Source organism: Corythoichthys intestinalis, chromosome 6 (assembly GCF_030265065.1).
Source record: "Corythoichthys intestinalis isolate RoL2023-P3 chromosome 6, ASM3026506v1, whole genome shotgun sequence".
In the NCBI taxonomy this organism is placed as follows: domain Eukaryota; kingdom Metazoa; phylum Chordata; class Actinopteri; order Syngnathiformes; family Syngnathidae; genus Corythoichthys; species Corythoichthys intestinalis.
This window is the reverse complement of record NC_080400.1, coordinates 32,896,160-32,915,790: the sequence shown is the minus strand read 5'-3', so window position 1 is coordinate 32,915,790 and position 19,631 is coordinate 32,896,160. Positions and strand designations below refer to the sequence as shown.

At 39.0% G+C, this 19,631-nt stretch overlaps 1 protein-coding gene across 5 annotated transcripts in view; it reads left to right on the top strand.

Moving 5' to 3' along the window:
* The window catches only part of gdpd5b (glycerophosphodiester phosphodiesterase domain containing 5b), a 75,940-nt gene extending 65,262 nt beyond the window's left edge, over positions 1–10,678 (top strand). Inside the window, exons 15-18 of one of the 5 annotated variants that reach the window (XR_009063446.1) lie at positions 2,562–2,576; positions 7,255–7,367; positions 7,477–7,711; positions 9,455–10,678. Coding sequence is in view for 3 of the 5 variants with exons in the window: in XM_057838573.1 (XP_057694556.1) it covers positions 2,562–2,576; positions 7,255–7,367; positions 9,455–9,492 (166 nt within the window). In the remaining 2 variants the exon portion in view is untranslated. The remainder of the gene's footprint in view (positions 1–2,561; positions 2,577–7,254; positions 7,368–7,476; positions 7,712–9,454) is intronic. The other 4 variants (XR_009063447.1, XM_057838573.1, XM_057838572.1 and 1 more) reach the window with 4 other exon arrangements.
* Positions 10,679–19,631: the final 8,953 nt, after the last annotated feature.

Sequence of the window (19,631 nt, the reverse complement as noted above, 5' to 3'; positions counted from 1 at the left end):
GAGATTCTGACGCAATGTAACCCTTACTTTTCGAGGCTGTGAGTCGATCGATTTACAGTTTCTTTGTGTAGATTATATTTACTCCGTCTTCTCTACTATAATGAGGACCAACACGGTAGGACAGTATAACCCAGAAACGTCAACGGCGCGACAACGTGGCCACCGTGAGAACGCAGTGAAACGCGGGCATTAAAGTCAATCAGCCAATGCACACCAGTCGCAGTGCAGCCGCGTGTTAGACGCGTCCCAGAAGCGGCTCAACACGACGCACGCGAAAACAACGGCAGAGTTTATTACTTGACGCGAGACGCGACCTTCCTGCATCAATACTACTGCTGATAGCTAGGATTGGGCAGACTGGAAGTCACTCGTGTAAAAAAAAGGTGGATCCGGTGTTCGGCCATTCCTTACTACGCGGCGAAACGTCCTACACAATGCTCAGGGCGCTTGCGCATGCATTCACACGCATGCGCACATCGGTTAGAGGCGGTGATTACTCACTATTTTTGTTTTTATTTAGTTATTTAGAACCTGAGTCTATCAGATCTCTTGAGTGGTAGATCGGGGCACAGTTGACTTGTCTTTGTTGATTTACTGCTGTCTTCTCTGCTATCATAATAACCAACACGGCCCCGTGTTCAATACAAAACCCTCCTACCACAACAAAACAGGTAGGAACTAATATTCCCATAGGAACTAAAGTTATACAACATAAAATATACAATATAAATGAATACTACATCACATTTGTAAAATATAAACACATAATAAAATAAATAATAGTCCATTTAAATAAAATAAATTGAAATGAGCTAAAACACCTGTAATTAAATAATAAGAATAATAAACAGATCCTGCTTACACAATTAAATTTATTAATTTCTGTGTGGCGCTTTAACTTGAGGAAATCCACCAATAAAGCTTTTGAAAACCGTTCATAAGAAAAAAAAATGATTAATTGAGGCATTTCATTTGTAAAATACAAGGGGTGCACGATATCCATTTTTTGAAACCGATATCGATAACTTCCTGCTCCTCAAAGCCGATACCGATATCGATAACCGATAATAAATATATAATTTTTTTAATGCATAACCTGAGTTTTTGAACACCTGGAGGTTTATAAAAAATAAATTTTTTTTTTTTTTTTTTAAATAAAAAAACAACTAGTGGTGGATTTAACATAGATTTGCCTTTGATCTCACCAGATTTTTCATAATGACATGAACAAAACAGTGCGTTTCACTTTTGCACTGCCCGACAGCCAGCTAAGAATGAATGCACTTCCATAAACCACGAGGCTTGGTGTTTTCTTGCTTTTATGGGAAGACACTAGTCTTAGTATTGTGAAAGTACAACAGAAAAATACGCATATTCAATACGCAATATACAACAAGCTGCAAAATACACTTATATACACAACTATTATATGTATAGCATAGCACACTAGCTTGAGCTACTAAAGCATTGAATTCGCTGGCTTCTATAACACAACTTATGAAGTTCTGTACATATGACCCTTCACCACAGAAGTAAACATATATTGCACATCCATATGTTATAGTAAACATAAAATACTTACATATATTTCCGAGGTGGAAACGTAACAGAAAGCATTCACGACTGTCAATGCTACCGCTAGACACCACAATGTGTAAGTGATTGAACCAAACTACTATAACAAAAAATAGATGCAGTGAATTATTCTGACCAGCAGGTGGGAGCAATGCCCCGCAAATGGTCAACTGATTTCCCATACAAGTGTGTAAACTGTAAAGTCAGAACAGTACATATTATCGGTCCTTTTATAAATGTTATTGGAATTATCGGGATGACGTCATAATTCCTATTATCGGACCAATAATTATCGTGCGCCAGTATAAAATACATGTTAAAATCTTTGTCATTGGGACTACTTTTCTCTTTAGCACAGGACTTCTTTTTTCATCTTTCTTTCAGAAAGAAAGCTGACCAATACGCGGGGTCTGAAAGGCAAATTGTTGTTGGATTATTATCTTTAAATACCCGCTACTTTTTGAGCAGAATTCTAGCTTTGTATAGGCTAATGTTCCTATTGTTGAAAGCACAAAGGTGTGTAATAAACAACTAGAACATGTATATTTTGCATTTTGTTTTCTTACTATACCGAAAATGAACCGAACCGTGACCTCGTAACCGAGGTACGTACCGAACCGAGATTTTTGTGAACCGTTACACCCCGAGAAATAAGTGGGGGGTTTTTTCCATTTATTTCTATGTTTTTATTTCAAATTAGATTCTTTTACTTTTCATGCGTGTTATACAGTACACCAGCAGTTAATTGATCCTGAGCTCAAGCCTCTACATACCCTTTGGATCATTTTAACATCTGATGATGTCAGACATCAACTTCTTTAAATGGCTTCCTGAGCGGCTCTTCTGTGCTCTTCGTTGGCTCGTGCCAGCTTCCAAACTGACCTTTCTTGTCTCCTGCCTTCTTTTGTCCTTTTCTTTCTTTGTCCTCTCTCCTCTGCCTGACTGCATGCTCGTCTCCTCTGCTGCATTCTGGCATCTTCTCTCAGCTATCACATGATCAGGTAACGCTTTAATTGCTTAACAACACGCTCCCGGTTTTTCATGTAACCAACCCTCCTTTTTTTTCTTTATTTTTGGATAGTTTTGTTTTCTAACCACGCTGTTGTTTTTCTAATAACATCTGTCTGTTTGCTGTACTGTACTGCTTTCCTGTCTCTCTCTACGGCTCTCGCCGAAACAACACTGCTGCCACTTCGCGAGTTGACACCTTAATGCCCTTTTGCCCGCATAGCACAAATTGTAGTTTTACATTAAACGTACTAAATGTCTAAATTGAAATGTGTATGCATGCCTACGGTAATTTGGAAAGTGGCTCGTGAGTATCGCTTATTGACACTGATGGACTATAGCTTTGCGTGTATTCCTGTTGCTCTGCCACTTTTCTTAATTACACTTAAACAAAGCAGACTCAATCTGATGATCAGTCACTGTATTCAATTTAAATGTTGATATAACGGAATATCCCCTGCATATTTAATATTGCTGTAGGAAGATAAATTAGATAGAATTTAATGTATCCAGACTGTATTTATACCCCTTTATAATGCTTTTACAGACTTTTTCCTACATGGGTTAATTTATCCAAATACAAACTATCCCTTATGGGAACATGACAAAACATAACTTTTTCAAGTGCATGTTTTTAAGATATACAGTGTATCACAAAAGTGAGTACACCCCTCACATTTCTGCAGATATTTAAGTATATCTTTTCATGGGACAACACTGACAAAATGACACTTTGACACAATGAAAAGTAGTCTGTGTGCAGCTTATATAATAGTTATTTTATTTTCCCCTCAAAATAACTCAAAATATAGCCATTAATATCTAAACCCCTGGCAGCAAAAGTGAGTACAACGCATAGAAACTACGTACATCCCTAAATGTCTAAATTGAGTACTGCTTGTCATTTTCCCTCCAAAATGTCATGTGACTCGTTACAGGAGGGCTGTCAGCATTGCGGAATATATTTAAGAGGTGGGGGGTCTGCCTGTTAGTGCCAGATCATACGCCGCACTCTACATCAAATTGGTTTGCATGACTGTCACCCCAGGAGGAAGCCTCTTCTGAAGACGGTACACAAGAAAGCCCACAAACAGTTTGCTAAAGACATGTCAAGAAAGCACATGGATTACTGGAACCATGTCCTATGGTCTGATGAGACGGGCGGGCTTTCTTGTGTACCGTCTTCAGAAGAGGCTTCCTCCTGGGGTGACAGCCATGCACACCAATTTGATCTAGAGTGTGGCCATTAGCGGATTTTAAGGGGGGGCCAGAGGGGGTCAGGCCCCCCCTGGTGGCCGAAAAGTTTCATTGCATGTAATTGACTTTCCTATACATATGTATATATATATATATAAAGTTCTAAAAAAATAAAACTGCAACAAAAATGAATGAAAGGAACAAAAAACATTTTATAATGGGTCGAAATTATATTTCGAGCACCTTAGTCATTTGCTTTGCATATATTAGTGAAAAATATATATATATTTTTTTTTAGGGCTGTCAAAATTATCGCATTAACGGGCGGTAATTAATTTTTTTAATTAATCGCGTTAAAATATTTGACGCAATTAACGCACATGCCCCGCTCAAACAGACTAAAATGACAGTACAGTGTAATGTCCGCTAGTTACTTGTTTTTTGGTGTTTGGCGCCCTCTGCTGGCGTTTGGGTCCAACTGATTTTATGGGTTAGTACCATGAGTGAGCATGGTGTAATTATTGACATCACCAATGGCGAGCTACTAGTTTATTTTTTGATTGAAAATTTTAGAAATTTTAATACAACGAAAACATTAAGAGGGGTTTTAATTAGGGCTGGCAAAATTATCGCGTTAACGGGCGTTAATTAAATTTTTTAAATTAATCACGTTAAAATATTTGACGCAATTAACGCACTTGCCCAGCTCAGACAGATTTAAATGACAGTGGAGTGAAAGGCCCACTTGTTAATTGTGTTTTGCGGAGTTTTGCTGCCCTCTGCTGGCGCTTGGGTGCGACTGATTTTATAGTGTAAGTAATTATTGCCATCAACAATGGCGGGCTACTAGTTTATTTTTTGATTGAAATTTTTACAAATTTTATTAAAACGAAAACATTAAGAGGGGTTTTAATATAAAATTTCTATAACTTGTACTAACATTTTTCATAAAGAACTACAAGTCTTTCTTTCCATGGATCACTTTAACAGAATGTTAATAATGTTAATGCCATCTTGTTGATTTATTGTTATAATAAACAAATACAGTCCTTATGTACCGTATGTTGAATATATATATCCATCTTGCGTCTTATCTTTCCATTCCAACAATAATTTACAGAAAAATATGGCATATTATATAGATGGTTTGAATAGCGATTAATTGCGATTAATTACGATTAATTAATTTTTAAGCTGTAATTAACTCGATTAAAAATTTTAAACGTTTGACAGCCCTAGTTTTAATATAAAATTTCTATAACTTGTACTAACATTTATCTTTTAAGAACTACAAGTCTTTCTATCCGTGGATCGCTTTAAGAGAATGTTAATAATGTTAATGCCATCTTGTTGATTTATTGTTATAATAAACAAATACAGGACTTATGTACCGTATGTTGAATGTATATATCCGTCTTGTGTCTTATCTTTCCATTCCAACAATAACTTACAGAAAAATATGGCATGGATGGTTTGAATTGCGGTTAATTACAATTAATACATTTTTAAGCTGTAATTAACTCTATTAAAAATTGTAATCGTTTGAAAGCCCTAATTTGTTGAAATTATTTTTTTCTTTGATTGAAAATACATATATATATATATATATATATATATTTTTTTTTTTTTTTTTTTTTTTGGTTTGAAGCAGCTTTTTGGGGGATTGAATAATTTAGACACAAATATCCTAATCATAATATGGCCCAAACACAAAAAAGATTGCTTCAATCAAAGGAAACGTTTTCAATGAAAAATTAAGTTTTCAAATGCAAATTTTTCAATCTCAAATATTTTTTCAAAAACTTTTTTCTATGATTGATTGATTAAAGTGATTTTTCTTTTTGAAAATCTATTTTTTTGAAGCAACTTATTTTTTGATTGAATAATAAAGACAAAAATGTGCAACCCAAAATGTGGCCCAAACACAAATCAACATTACGTCAATCAAAAAGTTGCTTCAATCAAAAAAAAAAACTTGACTTCAAAACAAAAAAAAAACAAAAAAAATCAAAGAAAAATAGCTTTCACATGCATTTTTTTGTTTTTTGTGTTTCAAATTTATTTTTGCATTCAAACACGTTTTTTGATTGAAGCGACTTTTTTTGGTTGAAAATATGTATTTTGATTGAAACAACTTTTTTTTTTTTTTTTAATTGAAGCAGCTTTTTTTTTTTTTTTTTGGTTGAATAATAAAGACACAAATCTACTTCCATATGGCTGCTCCCAGGAAATACAATTTTTGACTGGGGTAACTACATTGGCACGACACCGGCGGGCGTACCAAATTTAATTTAGAGTGTGGCGTATGGTCTGAGCAGTAACAGGCTGACCCCCACCTCTTCAATCTCTGCAGCAGTGCTGACAGAACACCTGTAACGAGTCACATGACATTTTGGAGGGAAAATGACAAGCAGTACTCAATTTGGACATTTAGGGTCGTACGTTTTTTCAAAGGGGTGTACTCACTTTTGTTGCCAGGGGTTTATATATTAATGGCTATATTTTGAGGCGAAAATAAATCAACTCTATTATATAAGCTGCACACAGACTACTTTTTATTGTGTCAAAGTGTCATTTGGTCAGTGTTGTCCCATGAAAATATATACTTAAATATCTGCAGAAATGCGAGGAGTGTACTCACTTTTGTGATACACCGTATACAGTGAGGAAAATAAGTATTTGAACACCGTGCGATTTTGCAAGTTCTCCCACTTAAAAATGATGGGCTGGTTGCAAATTATCATGGTAGGTGCTTGTCCACTGCGAGATACAATCTAAGAAAAATCCAGAAAACACATTGTATGATTTTTTTTTTCTTTGTATTATACTTCTGCAAATAAATATTTGAACCCCTGAGAAAATCGATGTTAATATTTGGTACAATAGCCTTTGATTACACTTACAGATGTCAAACATTTCCTGTAACTTTTCATCAGGTTTGCACAGACTGTAGCAGGGATTTTTCACCACTGCTACACACAGATCTTCTCTAGATTAATAAGGTTTCTGGGTTGTCCCTGAGAAACATGGAGTTTGAGCTTCCTCCAAAGATTTTCTATTGGGTTTAGGTCTGGAGACTGGCTAGGTCCCTCCAGAACCTTTTTACGAAGCCACTCCTTGGTAAAAAGAATTTTATGTCTGCCTTACTGTATATTCTGAAAAATACAGTATGTTTATCCATTTTGGAATGAGACTTTGTATTATGTTTAAAAAGTAAGGGATTAAAAATGCTTTCTCGATCCACTGTAGATGGGTTTGACACCAGTTGTTAATTAAGAATTTTCATGCTCACTCACATCGTGCACAATTTGCAACTGTATAGATAATTTTTGTTTTTGTACTGGGTCCGGACTTATGCTTCAGCAGTGCTCTGTCGGCTCCACGTTAATTTTATTCCTTGTGTAGAAACTCCATAGCGAGAGCAATGACTGACATAATTTTGTGAGCTGACATTTCGGACCATCCTCCTCACAGGTATCGTACCAGCGGCATGCGCAGCTACAACCCAGAGCAGATCATGCTGAGTGCCGCCGTGAGGAGGTCCAGTCGGGACCTCAACGTCATGAAGGAGAAGCTCATTTTCTCCGGTGAGAAATAGGTCCTCCCATTTCTCTCGCATCCTATCTTTCCCAGCATGCCATATCTTTTGAGTCTGTGAACTTCCTCCTCCTCTTCCTCCTCTACATCCCATCAAAGGTCAAGCCCGGTAGTCGCCTCATCCTGTGCATCCTCCCATGTGTGATGTGCCAATCGTCTCCACCATCATCCTTTTTAATTCCATGTCTCCCTCGCTACCTGCTGCCTCTTTTCCGCATCCTACATCCCTTCGTGCAACCTTCCACCCTCGCCCCCTACACTCCCTTATGGGGAGAGTACCATGCTTTGGGAAGCTTATATGTGGCCCAGTCTGTCTTACACTGGGGGGTTTGAGGTAAGTTGTATGTTGAACTTATCACACATTGACTCTTTTGTGTTATACGGTATGAACTGTCGGGCATAGAGTCACACTTGGTCAGAGGTTGGTAGTAACGCGTTACATTTATTCCGTTACATTTACTTGAGTCACTTTTTGAGAAAAATGTACTTCTAAGAGAAGTTTTAATAAGCCATATTTTTTACCTTTACTTGAGTAGATTTGTCAAGAAGAAACGCTACTCTTACGCCGCTACTTTGAGCTGCAGTAGTTGTTACATTTTTCCTTTTTATTTGACATATTAGATTTTACTTCTTTTTTTGACAGTTTCACCAATGAGACGTCACAAAAATAATCACATGACTCAATTTTACCAATCAGATTCAAGCTTGCCAATCTATGATCACACTGGCCTGTTCAATCACTTGGCGTCTTTAGAGTACGGTAAAAAAAATTTGGTATTTGACACAGAGCTCTGCCGTCAACATGACTCGAAAATGCGGATTTCAGCCTCTCTGTTTTTATTTGGCACCGATCGACCACGGAAAACCGGACATATGATCCTTCTAATTTCATATTAAGAAATATGTTTTTCTCTTCTAGAGGGCACTCATGCTCTTTGGACGAATGATGCTTCATTTCTTTTTATTTTTTTTTTTCTATCGCCGGTGTTCAGTCGATTTGCGCTTCCTCGTCTTGGTAAACTCCTCGTTGTTGATAGGAGCATTGAACAAATCTATCTTTTGACGTTTTGGCACATTTATTTAGATATATTACTGATATATCATTGTATTAGGTATTTAGATACTCCCACTGTTATCACACTATGGTGTCAATACTCTTGCTTGAACAATAAACGGCGTTAAAACCCAGGCGACCCACGTGTTTACTGATTATCATACAAAGTTAATTTCCTTATTCTATTATCTCGCAATATCATCAATGTTCTGTGCATATGTAATTGCTTACAGAGGTTGTTGGTCAAAAGGCTCTATAAAAGGAAGATACTTTAAAAATATTTCTCACTTGTAGCAACAGCAAAGACGTCGTTGTCAAAAAAGTTGATCAACTCGACCAAAATTTGACCTATGATAACCATTGTGGTGTGGTTGCCATGTGCATGCCAAGTAGCGCTTTGGATATCAATTCAACGGGGAGTGCAAGTCGACAAAACACTGGAATTCAATGATTTTTTTTTTGGCGTGTATTTCTTAGTGTGGTTATGTAATAGGTTAAAGTACAGTATAATAATAACAGGTCATACTGATAACTTTGTGCTGAGAAACAATAACAAAAAAACAAAACAAAAAACACCATAGTTGGAAAACAAAAATCAAACATCATTAGCAATTACTCACAATGTTACTCATTACTTGAGTATTCTTTTCACCAAATATTTTTTTTACTTGAGTACATTTTTTTGGATGACTACTTTTACTTTTAGCTGAGTAATATTATTTTGAAATAATGCTACTCTTATTTGACAAGTTTTGGCTATTCTACACACCTCTGCACTTGGTGGACTGGAATAATGACCAGATGGCATACTATGCCCACCCTTGCCTTTGCTGCTCCGGTTTTCAAATTTTTAGTAGAAAATGTATTTGCACTTTTTTTCGACAGCTAATAGTGCACGGGAAATAGGCTAGCTTTTCAACGGTTCAGATTTTTTTAATGCAAACAGGCTGTTACCTCCGGACTTAGAGATTTTTTTTTTTATTTTACCTGCTGACTTCTTGTATTTCTTTTGGCTTCCTGTAGAAGTCGGGAACAGCGTCGGGAGCGGCGAGGAGCCTTAACCAGATATGACTATGACTACTAAGCCGACAGAAGTGCAAGCCACTGATGGAGGAAGCTAGCCGTCTGTTGTCTTGTGTACATTTTGTAAATAGGCTTCGGCTTGCCCGACGCGTATTGTACTCTGCACTTTTAAATCCGTGGAATTCATATGGCTTGTGTGTCATTTTTAATAGTATAATGAGTCCATATCCTTTTCAAGCTCATTTTCACAAAAAGCAGCTCCTTCCATTTTAAGCACTGATGCCTTTTTATATTTAAATATATAATCAACCTGTATTTCAGAAGATGAAATGCTTTGAGCTCATCTTTCTTTCATCCTCCCACTCTGCTGTGGATCCTGATGTACAATACTGTATATCCAAAGTGTGAAACAAAGGGTGTAAATGCTGTCTAAAGTCCTCCGAGTGCATGAACAGTTATGATTATGTAAAACATGTGAGCTGTACAGCTGGGACAAGAAAGTGTTACTCGTCTTTTGAAACCACTTCTAGTATGTATTCAAGTTGGTTGTATGCGTGTCTGGGTGTGCTTAAGCTTGTGTGCTGAGTTGTACATGTGATACTATATAAACATAAAAACTGCAAGCCAACAAAGGTCATTTTGAGTCATTTGACTGTATTGATTGAACTTATTTCATTTGGCTGCAGTCAAGTCGACAGCGGGTGATGTTTACAAACCAAAACTATATTCATGTAGGTTGCTGCTGTAAAAATGTTGAAGTGTGAATACAACTAAGTTAACTAAAGGGACACTAATGGGGGCAACATGCCTTACGTGTTAAATTTCCTCATTGAATTGTACTGTGCCTCAGAAGTTTAATAAAATTAGAACAACTACTTGTCCAGTCTTTTAAGATGATATTGCACATTACTGTGATTTCATGTCAAATGTCATTGATATTTTCGTTTTATATCATTTTTACAAAAGTTCATATACTGTTTTGTTTTGACAGGTGATACATTTTCCTTCAATAATTTCACATTTTACTCATCACATAAGTTGTAATAAAATTTTCAGTATTTTTTTCCCCCCCAAATGTATAATAAAGTAAGCCGAAAAGCCTGGAAAATGGATCTAAAAATGACTGAATTTGACTTAGTGTTTTCACAAAATTATTGATTGGCAGTTTGCATTTTTCAATATTTAACCATCTGATGCCTGAATTATGAAAGCCAAGGTTGATTTCCCCCCCCCCCCGATGTGTCTATTCGCATGATGTGAAAATAATGTTCAATTTCTTTTTCAAGATTATATTTCTTTTTTCGTGTAGAGACCTGTCCAATCCAGTAGGCTCCATGCACCTGCACACTCAAAATAAAACTATGTAAATTTACCATTAAAAAATGAATTAACTTGTAAAAACTCTTGATCCCTTTTGTGCTTTGATAAACGTTTCAACAATTTTTGAGAAATTTAAACTCTGAACAAACTACTAGTTGTTACTCCTACACGTAAGCACCAATGTCTCTGTTGTTTGGCAGCCACTCATCATCACTGAAGCTGGATGGAATTTCCTGGTCTAGTCTGTAAACTGCTTTATCCTTTGCTGCTTTTGAAGTCAACAAAATAAGATAAAGTGCAGGTAGTAATGCAAACTACAGCTAAGATAAAATGCATATAGTAATGCAAAGCAGCTAACCTGCAGAAAAATGTGTATTTGAAATTATCTGCTTATAAATATAACAATTACATACTAATAACTAAAATAGTCATAAAAACAATGACATAATTATGCAACGTATTCAAAAATATACTAGTCCTCAAAAAATTAGCATATTGTGATAAAGATCATTATTTTCTATAATGCACTGATAAACATTAGACTTTGATATATTTTAGATTCATTACACACAACTGAAGTAGTTCAAGCCCATTATTGTTTAAATATTGATGATTTCGGCCAAAAAAAAGTCAAGAAAAAACAAAAATCCCTATCTCAAAAAATTTGCATATCATGAAAAGGTACTCTAAAGAAGCTACTAACCTAACCATCTGAATCAACAAATTATCTCAAAACCCCTGCGAAAAATCCCTGAGGCTTTTAAAAACTCCCAACCTGGTTCATTACACAAAACAGCAATCCTGGGCAAGACTGCCAACTTGACTGCTGTCCAGAAGGCCATCATTCACACCCTCAAGCAAGAGGCTTAGACACAGAAAGAAATTTCTGAGTGAATAGGCTGTTCCCAGAGTGCTGTATCAAGGCACCTCAGTGGGAAGGAAAAAGTGTGGCAGGAAACGCTGCACAACCAAAAGAGGTGACCGCACCCTGAGAAAGATTGTGGAGAAGGGTCGATTCCAGACATTGGGGGACCTGCAGAAACGGTGGACTGAGTCTGGAGTAGAAACATCCAGAGCCACCGTGCACAGGCGTGTGCTGGAAATGGGCTACAGGTGCCGCATTCCCCAGGTCAAGCCACTTTTGAACCTGAAACAGCGGCAGAAGCGCCTGACCTGGGCTACAGAGAAGCAGCACTGGACTGTTGCTCAAATTTTGCATGTCATTCTGAAATCAAGGTGCCAGAGTTTGGAGGAAGACTGGGGAGAAGGAAATGCCAAAATGCCTGAAGTCCAGTGTCAAGTACCCACAGTCAGCGATGGTCTGGGGTGCCATGTCAGCTTCTGGTGTTGGTCTACTGTGTTTTATCAGGGGCAGGGTCAATGCAGCTAGCTATCAGGAGATTTTGGAGCACTTCATGCTTCCATCAGCTGAAAAGCTTTATGGAGATGAAGATTTCATTATTCAGTACGACCTGGCACATGCTCACAGTGTCCAAAACCACTGGTAAATGGTTTACTGGTTACAATCTTTTTAACTCATTTCAGTCTGGATTTCGGCCACAACACAGCACCGAGACCGTGCTTATCAAAATCCTAAATGATATTCGTCGGAATACCGATGCAGGCAAATCATCTGTTCTGTTACTATTGGATCTCAGCGCCGCATTCGACACGGTTGATCACAACATACTACTCAGCAGATTGGAACAGTGGGTAGGGCTTACTGACACTATTCTTCAGTGGTTCACATCCTATTTACATGATAGGGATTTCTTTGTGTCAATCGGAAACTATCACTCAGAACGAACCAAATTCACGTGTGGAGTCCCTCAAGGGTCAATTCTTGAACCACTCTTATTTAACATCTATATGCTTCCGTTAGCTCAGATAAAGGAACAGGTATGACATCTCCTATCACGCCTATGCAGATGACACACAACTGTACATTTCTGTGTCCCCACATGATTATAGTCCCTTAGTGTATGGGGAAAAACCCCTGTGACCTTTTTGTGACCCGCACTGGTTCCACCATTATTCAATGCACGTATATATAACGAAGTATATATATAACAAAGTACGACTGTGTACTAAAGCACCATGGGTTCCTTCCTTATTCCATCATTGTTAAAGCGCCTAACCATGATTGGACACGACAATAAAGAGCCTAACTATGATTGGACAGGCAGTGTGTCGCCTGAGATCAGGGGTTGGCCCCCTGTTCCCACGTGACCTATGCATATAAAAAGCCTGATCCCGGACCACACTTTAGGGTCGGTTGTAGGACTTCACGCGTAGTCGCTCGCCCGGAGTTTCCTTTGCTCAAACCAGGAACGTTGTGTGGCCCTCCGTTCATTGTCGACACGGTAAGAGCTTGATTTCAATATCATAAAGGAACTCATTGCGCTTTGGTGTTAAGATATCTGTGTTAGCTTCGACAACTAATCCATATCTAGCGCCATGGTAATGTGTAACTGATATGCTGAACCGTTAACTGCTTTGTGTAGCTGACTGAACTGATAACTGATATGTTGAACCGTTAACTGCTTTGTGTAGCTGACTGAACTGATAACTGATATGCTGAACCGTTAACTGCTTTGTGTAGTTGCCTGAACTGATATGTGTAACCGTTAACTGTCGAGTTTTGTCTTTGCTTGCTTTTGTGGGACTGTAATCGATTAAGCTTTAATTTCTCCTGTTATCCTAATCGTAATCTATTCTTCCTACTTCGCAAGAGTTACAGTTCAGACCTAGCGGTGTTGTAATTCTTGATTTCGTTTCTGCTTGCTTTTGTGGGATTGTAATCAATTAAGCTTCATTTATTCATTTCATTTACAATTTCTATTCAATAAACATTGCTAATAAGCAAAAGTGTGCCTGTTATTCTACTCACTGCGAACCTGTTACGAAGTTTCTTTCATCTTCCATGAAAGTGTGATCTCGATCACTTCGTATAAAAAACTGATTATACGAAATTTGCTTGTTTGACGCTGCAATTGATTATGAGCAGTGTCAGGGTTATTTTCGACATTTTAGCTATCTCGAAATTGTTGCTGATAATTTCGTAAAACATTTTGGCGTTGTCGGCAGGATCAAAGTATTTTGCTTAAGATAAATACTGAGTGAGACGTAACAGATTAGCGATGTTTAAGAAATTGCTGAAGTGTAATGTGAAGGAAGCGGAGGAGTCGATCAATAGGGTGGTCGTAGCTCCTGCTTGGGAAAAAGAACCTTGGCCGATTGTATGTTTTTATGTTTGATCATAAGTTGAGCCACTGGTACAATGTATGATCTTTAGGGCTGGAGGATCTGTAGGGCTGAAGGTCTTTAATATGTAGGGTCTTTAGCTTTAGGGCGAGTGAACCTCATGAGCAAGAGCGTCGTAGGCGCGTTGGTTCGCGGCAGAGCGAATGGCGCAGCGATGCTGAAACTGCTCACTGAGGGTCTTAAAGTGCGCGACTGAGGTTAGGGCTCACGCGTAGTCGCTCGCCCGGAGTTTCCTTTTGCTCAAGATGACTTTGATTTGTACTGGTAGAATATAGCATGACTTTGATTTGTATGACTGTGATTTGTACCGTTAGTTTGTCGTTGAGCTCAAATTGTATGTTTTATGTTTGGTCTGGTGTGAGCCACTGGTGCAATATATGACGACTTTGATTTGTATGACTTTGATTTGTACTGGTAGAATATATGACGACTTTGAGTTGTACGACTTCGATTTGTATGACCTTGATTTGTACTGGTAGAATATATGACGACTTTGATTTGTACGACTTCGATTTGTATGACTGTGATTTGTATGACTTTGATTTGTATTTGAAACTGTACTGTCTTGTATGATAAGTCATTGAAGATGGTTGTTGTTGTGAGACTGAATGTGAGGCTGCGTTGCGTCATGATTCTTTTTTGCGAGGCTCAGGCGTAAATAGCTGACCTGTTTCTTACGTGTGGATAATTGTAGTTATTGTCGCGTAACTGATTATGACTTGTTGTGTGGGATCGTGTGTGAATAGCTGACGTGTGGATAATTGTAGTTATTGTCGCGTAACTGATTATGACTTGTTGTGTGGGATCGTGTGTGAATAGCTGACCGTTTATTGTGTGACCATTTATTGCGTATATGGCTGATCGTTTATTGCGCAATATCGGGAAAAACGTAGATGTTTTTCAACATGAGTAGTGCAGTCCTTCGGTGGCCCCTATTTGCAACATGGGGTCCTCGACGGCATCTGCTGGGTTTTTGCCCAAATTGATTATAAGGGTAGGTTGTGATTGCAGCTGGGAATATTCCAGCCTTTCCCTTATATTATTTAGGACATTTGATACAAATGCCTGAGGTGAGGAGTGTGCATGCCAACATCTGCCTGATCAACAGATGATGGTATTCCAGTTCCCGCCCAGAAGCTCCAAACAACCAGGATTATTGATAGTATTGACAAATTATGTTAATGGATACAGCGATAAAGTGATTATTCTGTAACAATTGAAGTGTGGTATTGGCAACTTAAGGGTTAATCACTGTCATGAATTGCTTTATCGATAACTTGAAATTGACATACGTCGCCTTATTGGTAATTTGAATTTAATTGAAGCTGTAACAATTGAAGTGTGCTATTGGCAACTTAAGGGTTAATAATGTACACTCACTGTCATGAATTGAACTTGAATTTGACATGAGTTGCTTTATTGGTAATTTGAATTAGGCTTACGGCTTTTGGATCACATGCTGATGGAATTTGGCTGTCTTTGTTCGGCTGTGACCTCAGTGGCTAATAGATAATTCTAGATTTCGTCCTCACGCGAATTGATTGCTATAACGAGTTTGACTATGATTTCGACTTTTCGATGTTAGCCATTGAAACGAGCACTTTAATTCCCGCGATACCTAAGGTAGTTTCAACTGGACTAGGACTTAGACGTCCCAAGGGACACTACGGGCACACTTTACCTAGGTCTGGATTGTCACTTAAAGGGGTAACTATACGTGCGGGGGTGATAGATGCAGATTATCAAGGCGAATTGGGAGTTGTAATGTACAATTTGACTTCCGAACCATTCATTGCAAAATCGGGCGATAAGATCACTCAATTAGTGGTAAAACCATACCTTTTTGACACGACAATTGAAATTGAACCGCCCACGGTAGTTACCACTAGAGGGTGAGATGGTTTTGGTTCCACTGACCAACCAAGAACCAAAATATGGGTGAGACAAGAAAATGGGCCTACGCGGCCTGCTGATAGCACAAGGGAACGATCAGGTGGTTACTGTGCTATATTCTGGGAAAACTGAATGGGCGAATGTTCCCATACAAAAATGTTACCTGGGGGAAAATTGACAACATTTAGCAAGAGAATGTGAATGGGGTGTAGGTTCAACTCCCCCTTGCAATGGGACGACTGCCAAAACATATGTATTCAGGGGAATAGATCATCGGAATGGACAAACTTCGGAGCGCCCAATCTTTGTCCAGTCCGAAGCGTTTTGTTCTGTTTTCTTTTTCAGCTTGGTGATTGATGTGGAGACGGTGGATTGGAACGAGACGGTGGATTGGAACACCTGCGGGAAGATCGCAGCGGTGCTGCGTTCCTCCGCATCGAAGGTGGTGTCGGATCCTGGGCCACCATCCTCTGTGCTATGGTGGAGGAAGAACGTCGACTCTCTGGGGAGTCCATTGCGGTTTCTGGCGATACCGACTCTCTGGAGAGCTCATTGCGGTTTTTGGCGATGGAGACGTGTCCTGCCAGAGGGAGGCTGCAAGGTAGACATCACATCTCCCTGCTCCCTATATAGAAGAGCCGATCCAATCGGAAATACGTGTCCTGCCAGAGGGAGGCTGCAGGGTAGGCACCACATCTCCCTGCTCCCTATATAAAAGAGCCGATCCAATCGGAAATGCTGTTTTAATGCATTGAATATGACTGTGTGTAAATTACAGATACTTAACATGAAATTACAGAAAGAAAGGTTCCTAAGGGTGGTCACATAATGTGGTTGCAAATGACTGTAACTGAACCCTTATTAGTTTGCAGATATCATGTTTTGCCTGTAATTACGATTAATGCTTATTATTTTGTGAGACCTCAAGGGGAATGGTTTAGCCCACAAACCAATCCTACTTATGACCTAAGCGGATGCGACACATCGGATAAAGGTATGACATGTATGAAACTAGTAATGTATCCAGAAGCATGTTTTAACGCGACACAGGATTGGTACTATGAAATCATTTTCGGATTGTCTTGACAATGTGGAGTTTTTCATTTGGAATAACCAGACCTATAAATTGCACTCTAGGTGGTACTGCCCCCCAGCATTCCCACTGCAAAAATCCCTTGCAGCACCCCAATAATGATCTTGATTATGCAGATGGTCATAAAGAGACGCTCGAGACTCCCCAGCGGCCGAAGGGCCGTCGGGGAGGTACTTGTGAAACGCTTCCCACGTGGGTATGGAAGGCTGGAGAGCCAAGGACGGGTAAGACCCCTCTAAAACCTGGGGCCACCTGGAGGCCCAGTCACGATTACCTGCCACAACTCCTGATTATAACAGGCGGGTATGGAAGGCTGGATAGTCCATGACGGGTAAGATCCCTCCTCCTAACCTTGGGACAACCTAAGGCAGGCACAGTCACGATTACCCGGCCTCAGTCTCCTGCTGCGTGTGCGGCCTGGTACCGCCGGTGCAGATGGAGGAACAGGGACTGGACAGGAGAAGCTGATGTGCGGCGTGGGGATGCACAGCGTTACGTTGACCCGCTGGTACGTCATCGAAACACATGAGTTTGCTTACAGATGAAGCATTAACAGCTGCTAACAGGAAATTGGCTGCGCAGTGGGGGAGCTGGGTCCAGTTCGTTCTGAAACCATTGTCATTTTAGCGATTGAGGAACACAGGTCTAATGTTTCCAAGCTTAAAGTGTCCACATTGATAGCTCGAAATGAAGTGGTACATGCAGCCAAAGGAAATTGAGCAGGATTTCGTACCTCCGATGTTTATATGTAATCTTTGTACCGACTATACTCTCTGTTTTGAATGTATGTGTTTTTTGTTATGTCCGAAAGGTAAAGCGGTCGTTAACTAAGAAGATGCATAATTTAGAGAATGATAATTGGGAACAATATATTGAGGGATTGATTATTAGGGAGTTAATGATGGACCCAATCCGGGTCAAAGGGTGGGATGTACGGGGAAAAACCCCTGTGACCTTTATGTGACCCGCACTGGTTCCACCATTATTTAATGCACGTATATATAACAAAGTATATATATAACAAAGTACGACTGTGTACTAAAGCACCATGGGTTCCTAACCATGATTGGACACGACAATAAAGAGCCTAATTATGATTGGACAGGCAGTGTGTCTCCTGAGGTGACGTGACATCTGCCTATAAAAAGAGACTGCACTGAGGGACTTTAAGATCTTTTAGGATGTAGGAGATCTAGAGGGTCGGGATCGTAGGATTCACGCGTAGTCGCTCGCCCGGAGTTTCCTTTTGCTCAAACCAGGAATGTTGTGTGGCCCTCCGTTCATTGTCGACACGGTAAGAGCTTGATTTCAATATCATAAAAGGAACTCATTGCGCTTTGGTGTGAAGATATCTGTGTTAGCTTCGACAACTAATCCATATCTAGCGCCATTGTAATGTGTAACTGATATGCTGAACCGTTAACTGCTTTGTGTAGCTAACTGACCTGATAACTGATAACTGCTTTGTGTAGCTAACTGAACTGATAACCGTTAATTGCTTTGTGTAGTTAACTGCTTTGTGAACCGTTAAGCTTTGTAACCGTTAACTGCTTTGTGTAGCTCTTTTGTTTTCTTCATTTATTCATTTATTCATCTATTTACAATTTCTATTCAATAAACATTGTCTATTATAGCAAAAGTGTGCCTGTTATTCTACTCACTGCGAACCTGTTACGAAGTTTCTTTCATCTTCCATGAAAGTGTGATCTCGATCACTTCGTATAAAATAACTTGTTACGAAATTTCCATGTGATACTGTAATTGATGATAAGCAGTATCCGTTGCGATCCTGATTGATTATATGTTGCGATCCGGAAATTGTTGCTGCTAATTTCGTAAAACATATTGGCGTCACGGACTATGTTTTACGAAATTAGCAGCAACAATTTCCGGATCGCAACATATAATCAATCAGGATCGCAACGGATACTGCTTATCATCAATTACAGTATCACATGGAAATTTCGTAACAAGTTATTTTATACGAAGTGATCGAGATCACACTTTCATGGAAGATGAAAGAAACTTCGTAACAGGTTCGCAGTGAGTAGAATAACAGGCACACTTTTGCTATAATAGACAATGTTTATTGAATAGAAATTGTAAATAGATGAATAAATGAATAAATGAAGAAAACAAAAGAGCTACACAAAGCAGTTAACTACGCAAAGCAGTTAACGGTTACAAAGCTTAACGGTTCCCAAAGCAGTTAACTACACAAAGCAATTAACGGTTGTTCAGTTAGCTACACAAAGCAGTTATCAGTTATCAGGTCAGTTAGCTACACAAAGCAGTTAACGGTTCAGCATATCAGTTACACATTACAATGGCGCTAGATATGGATTAGTTGTCGAAGCTAACACAGATATCTTCACACCAAAGCGCAATGAGTTCCTTTTATGATATTGAAATCAAGCTCTTACCGTGTCGACAATGAACGGAGGGCCACACAACATTCCTGGTTTGAGCAAAAGGAAACTCCGGGCGAGCGACTACGCGTGAATCCTACGATCCCGACCCTCTAGATCTCCTACATCCTAAAAGATCTTAAAGTCCCTCAGTGCAGTCTCTTTTTATAGGCAGATGTCACGTCACCTCAGGAGACAC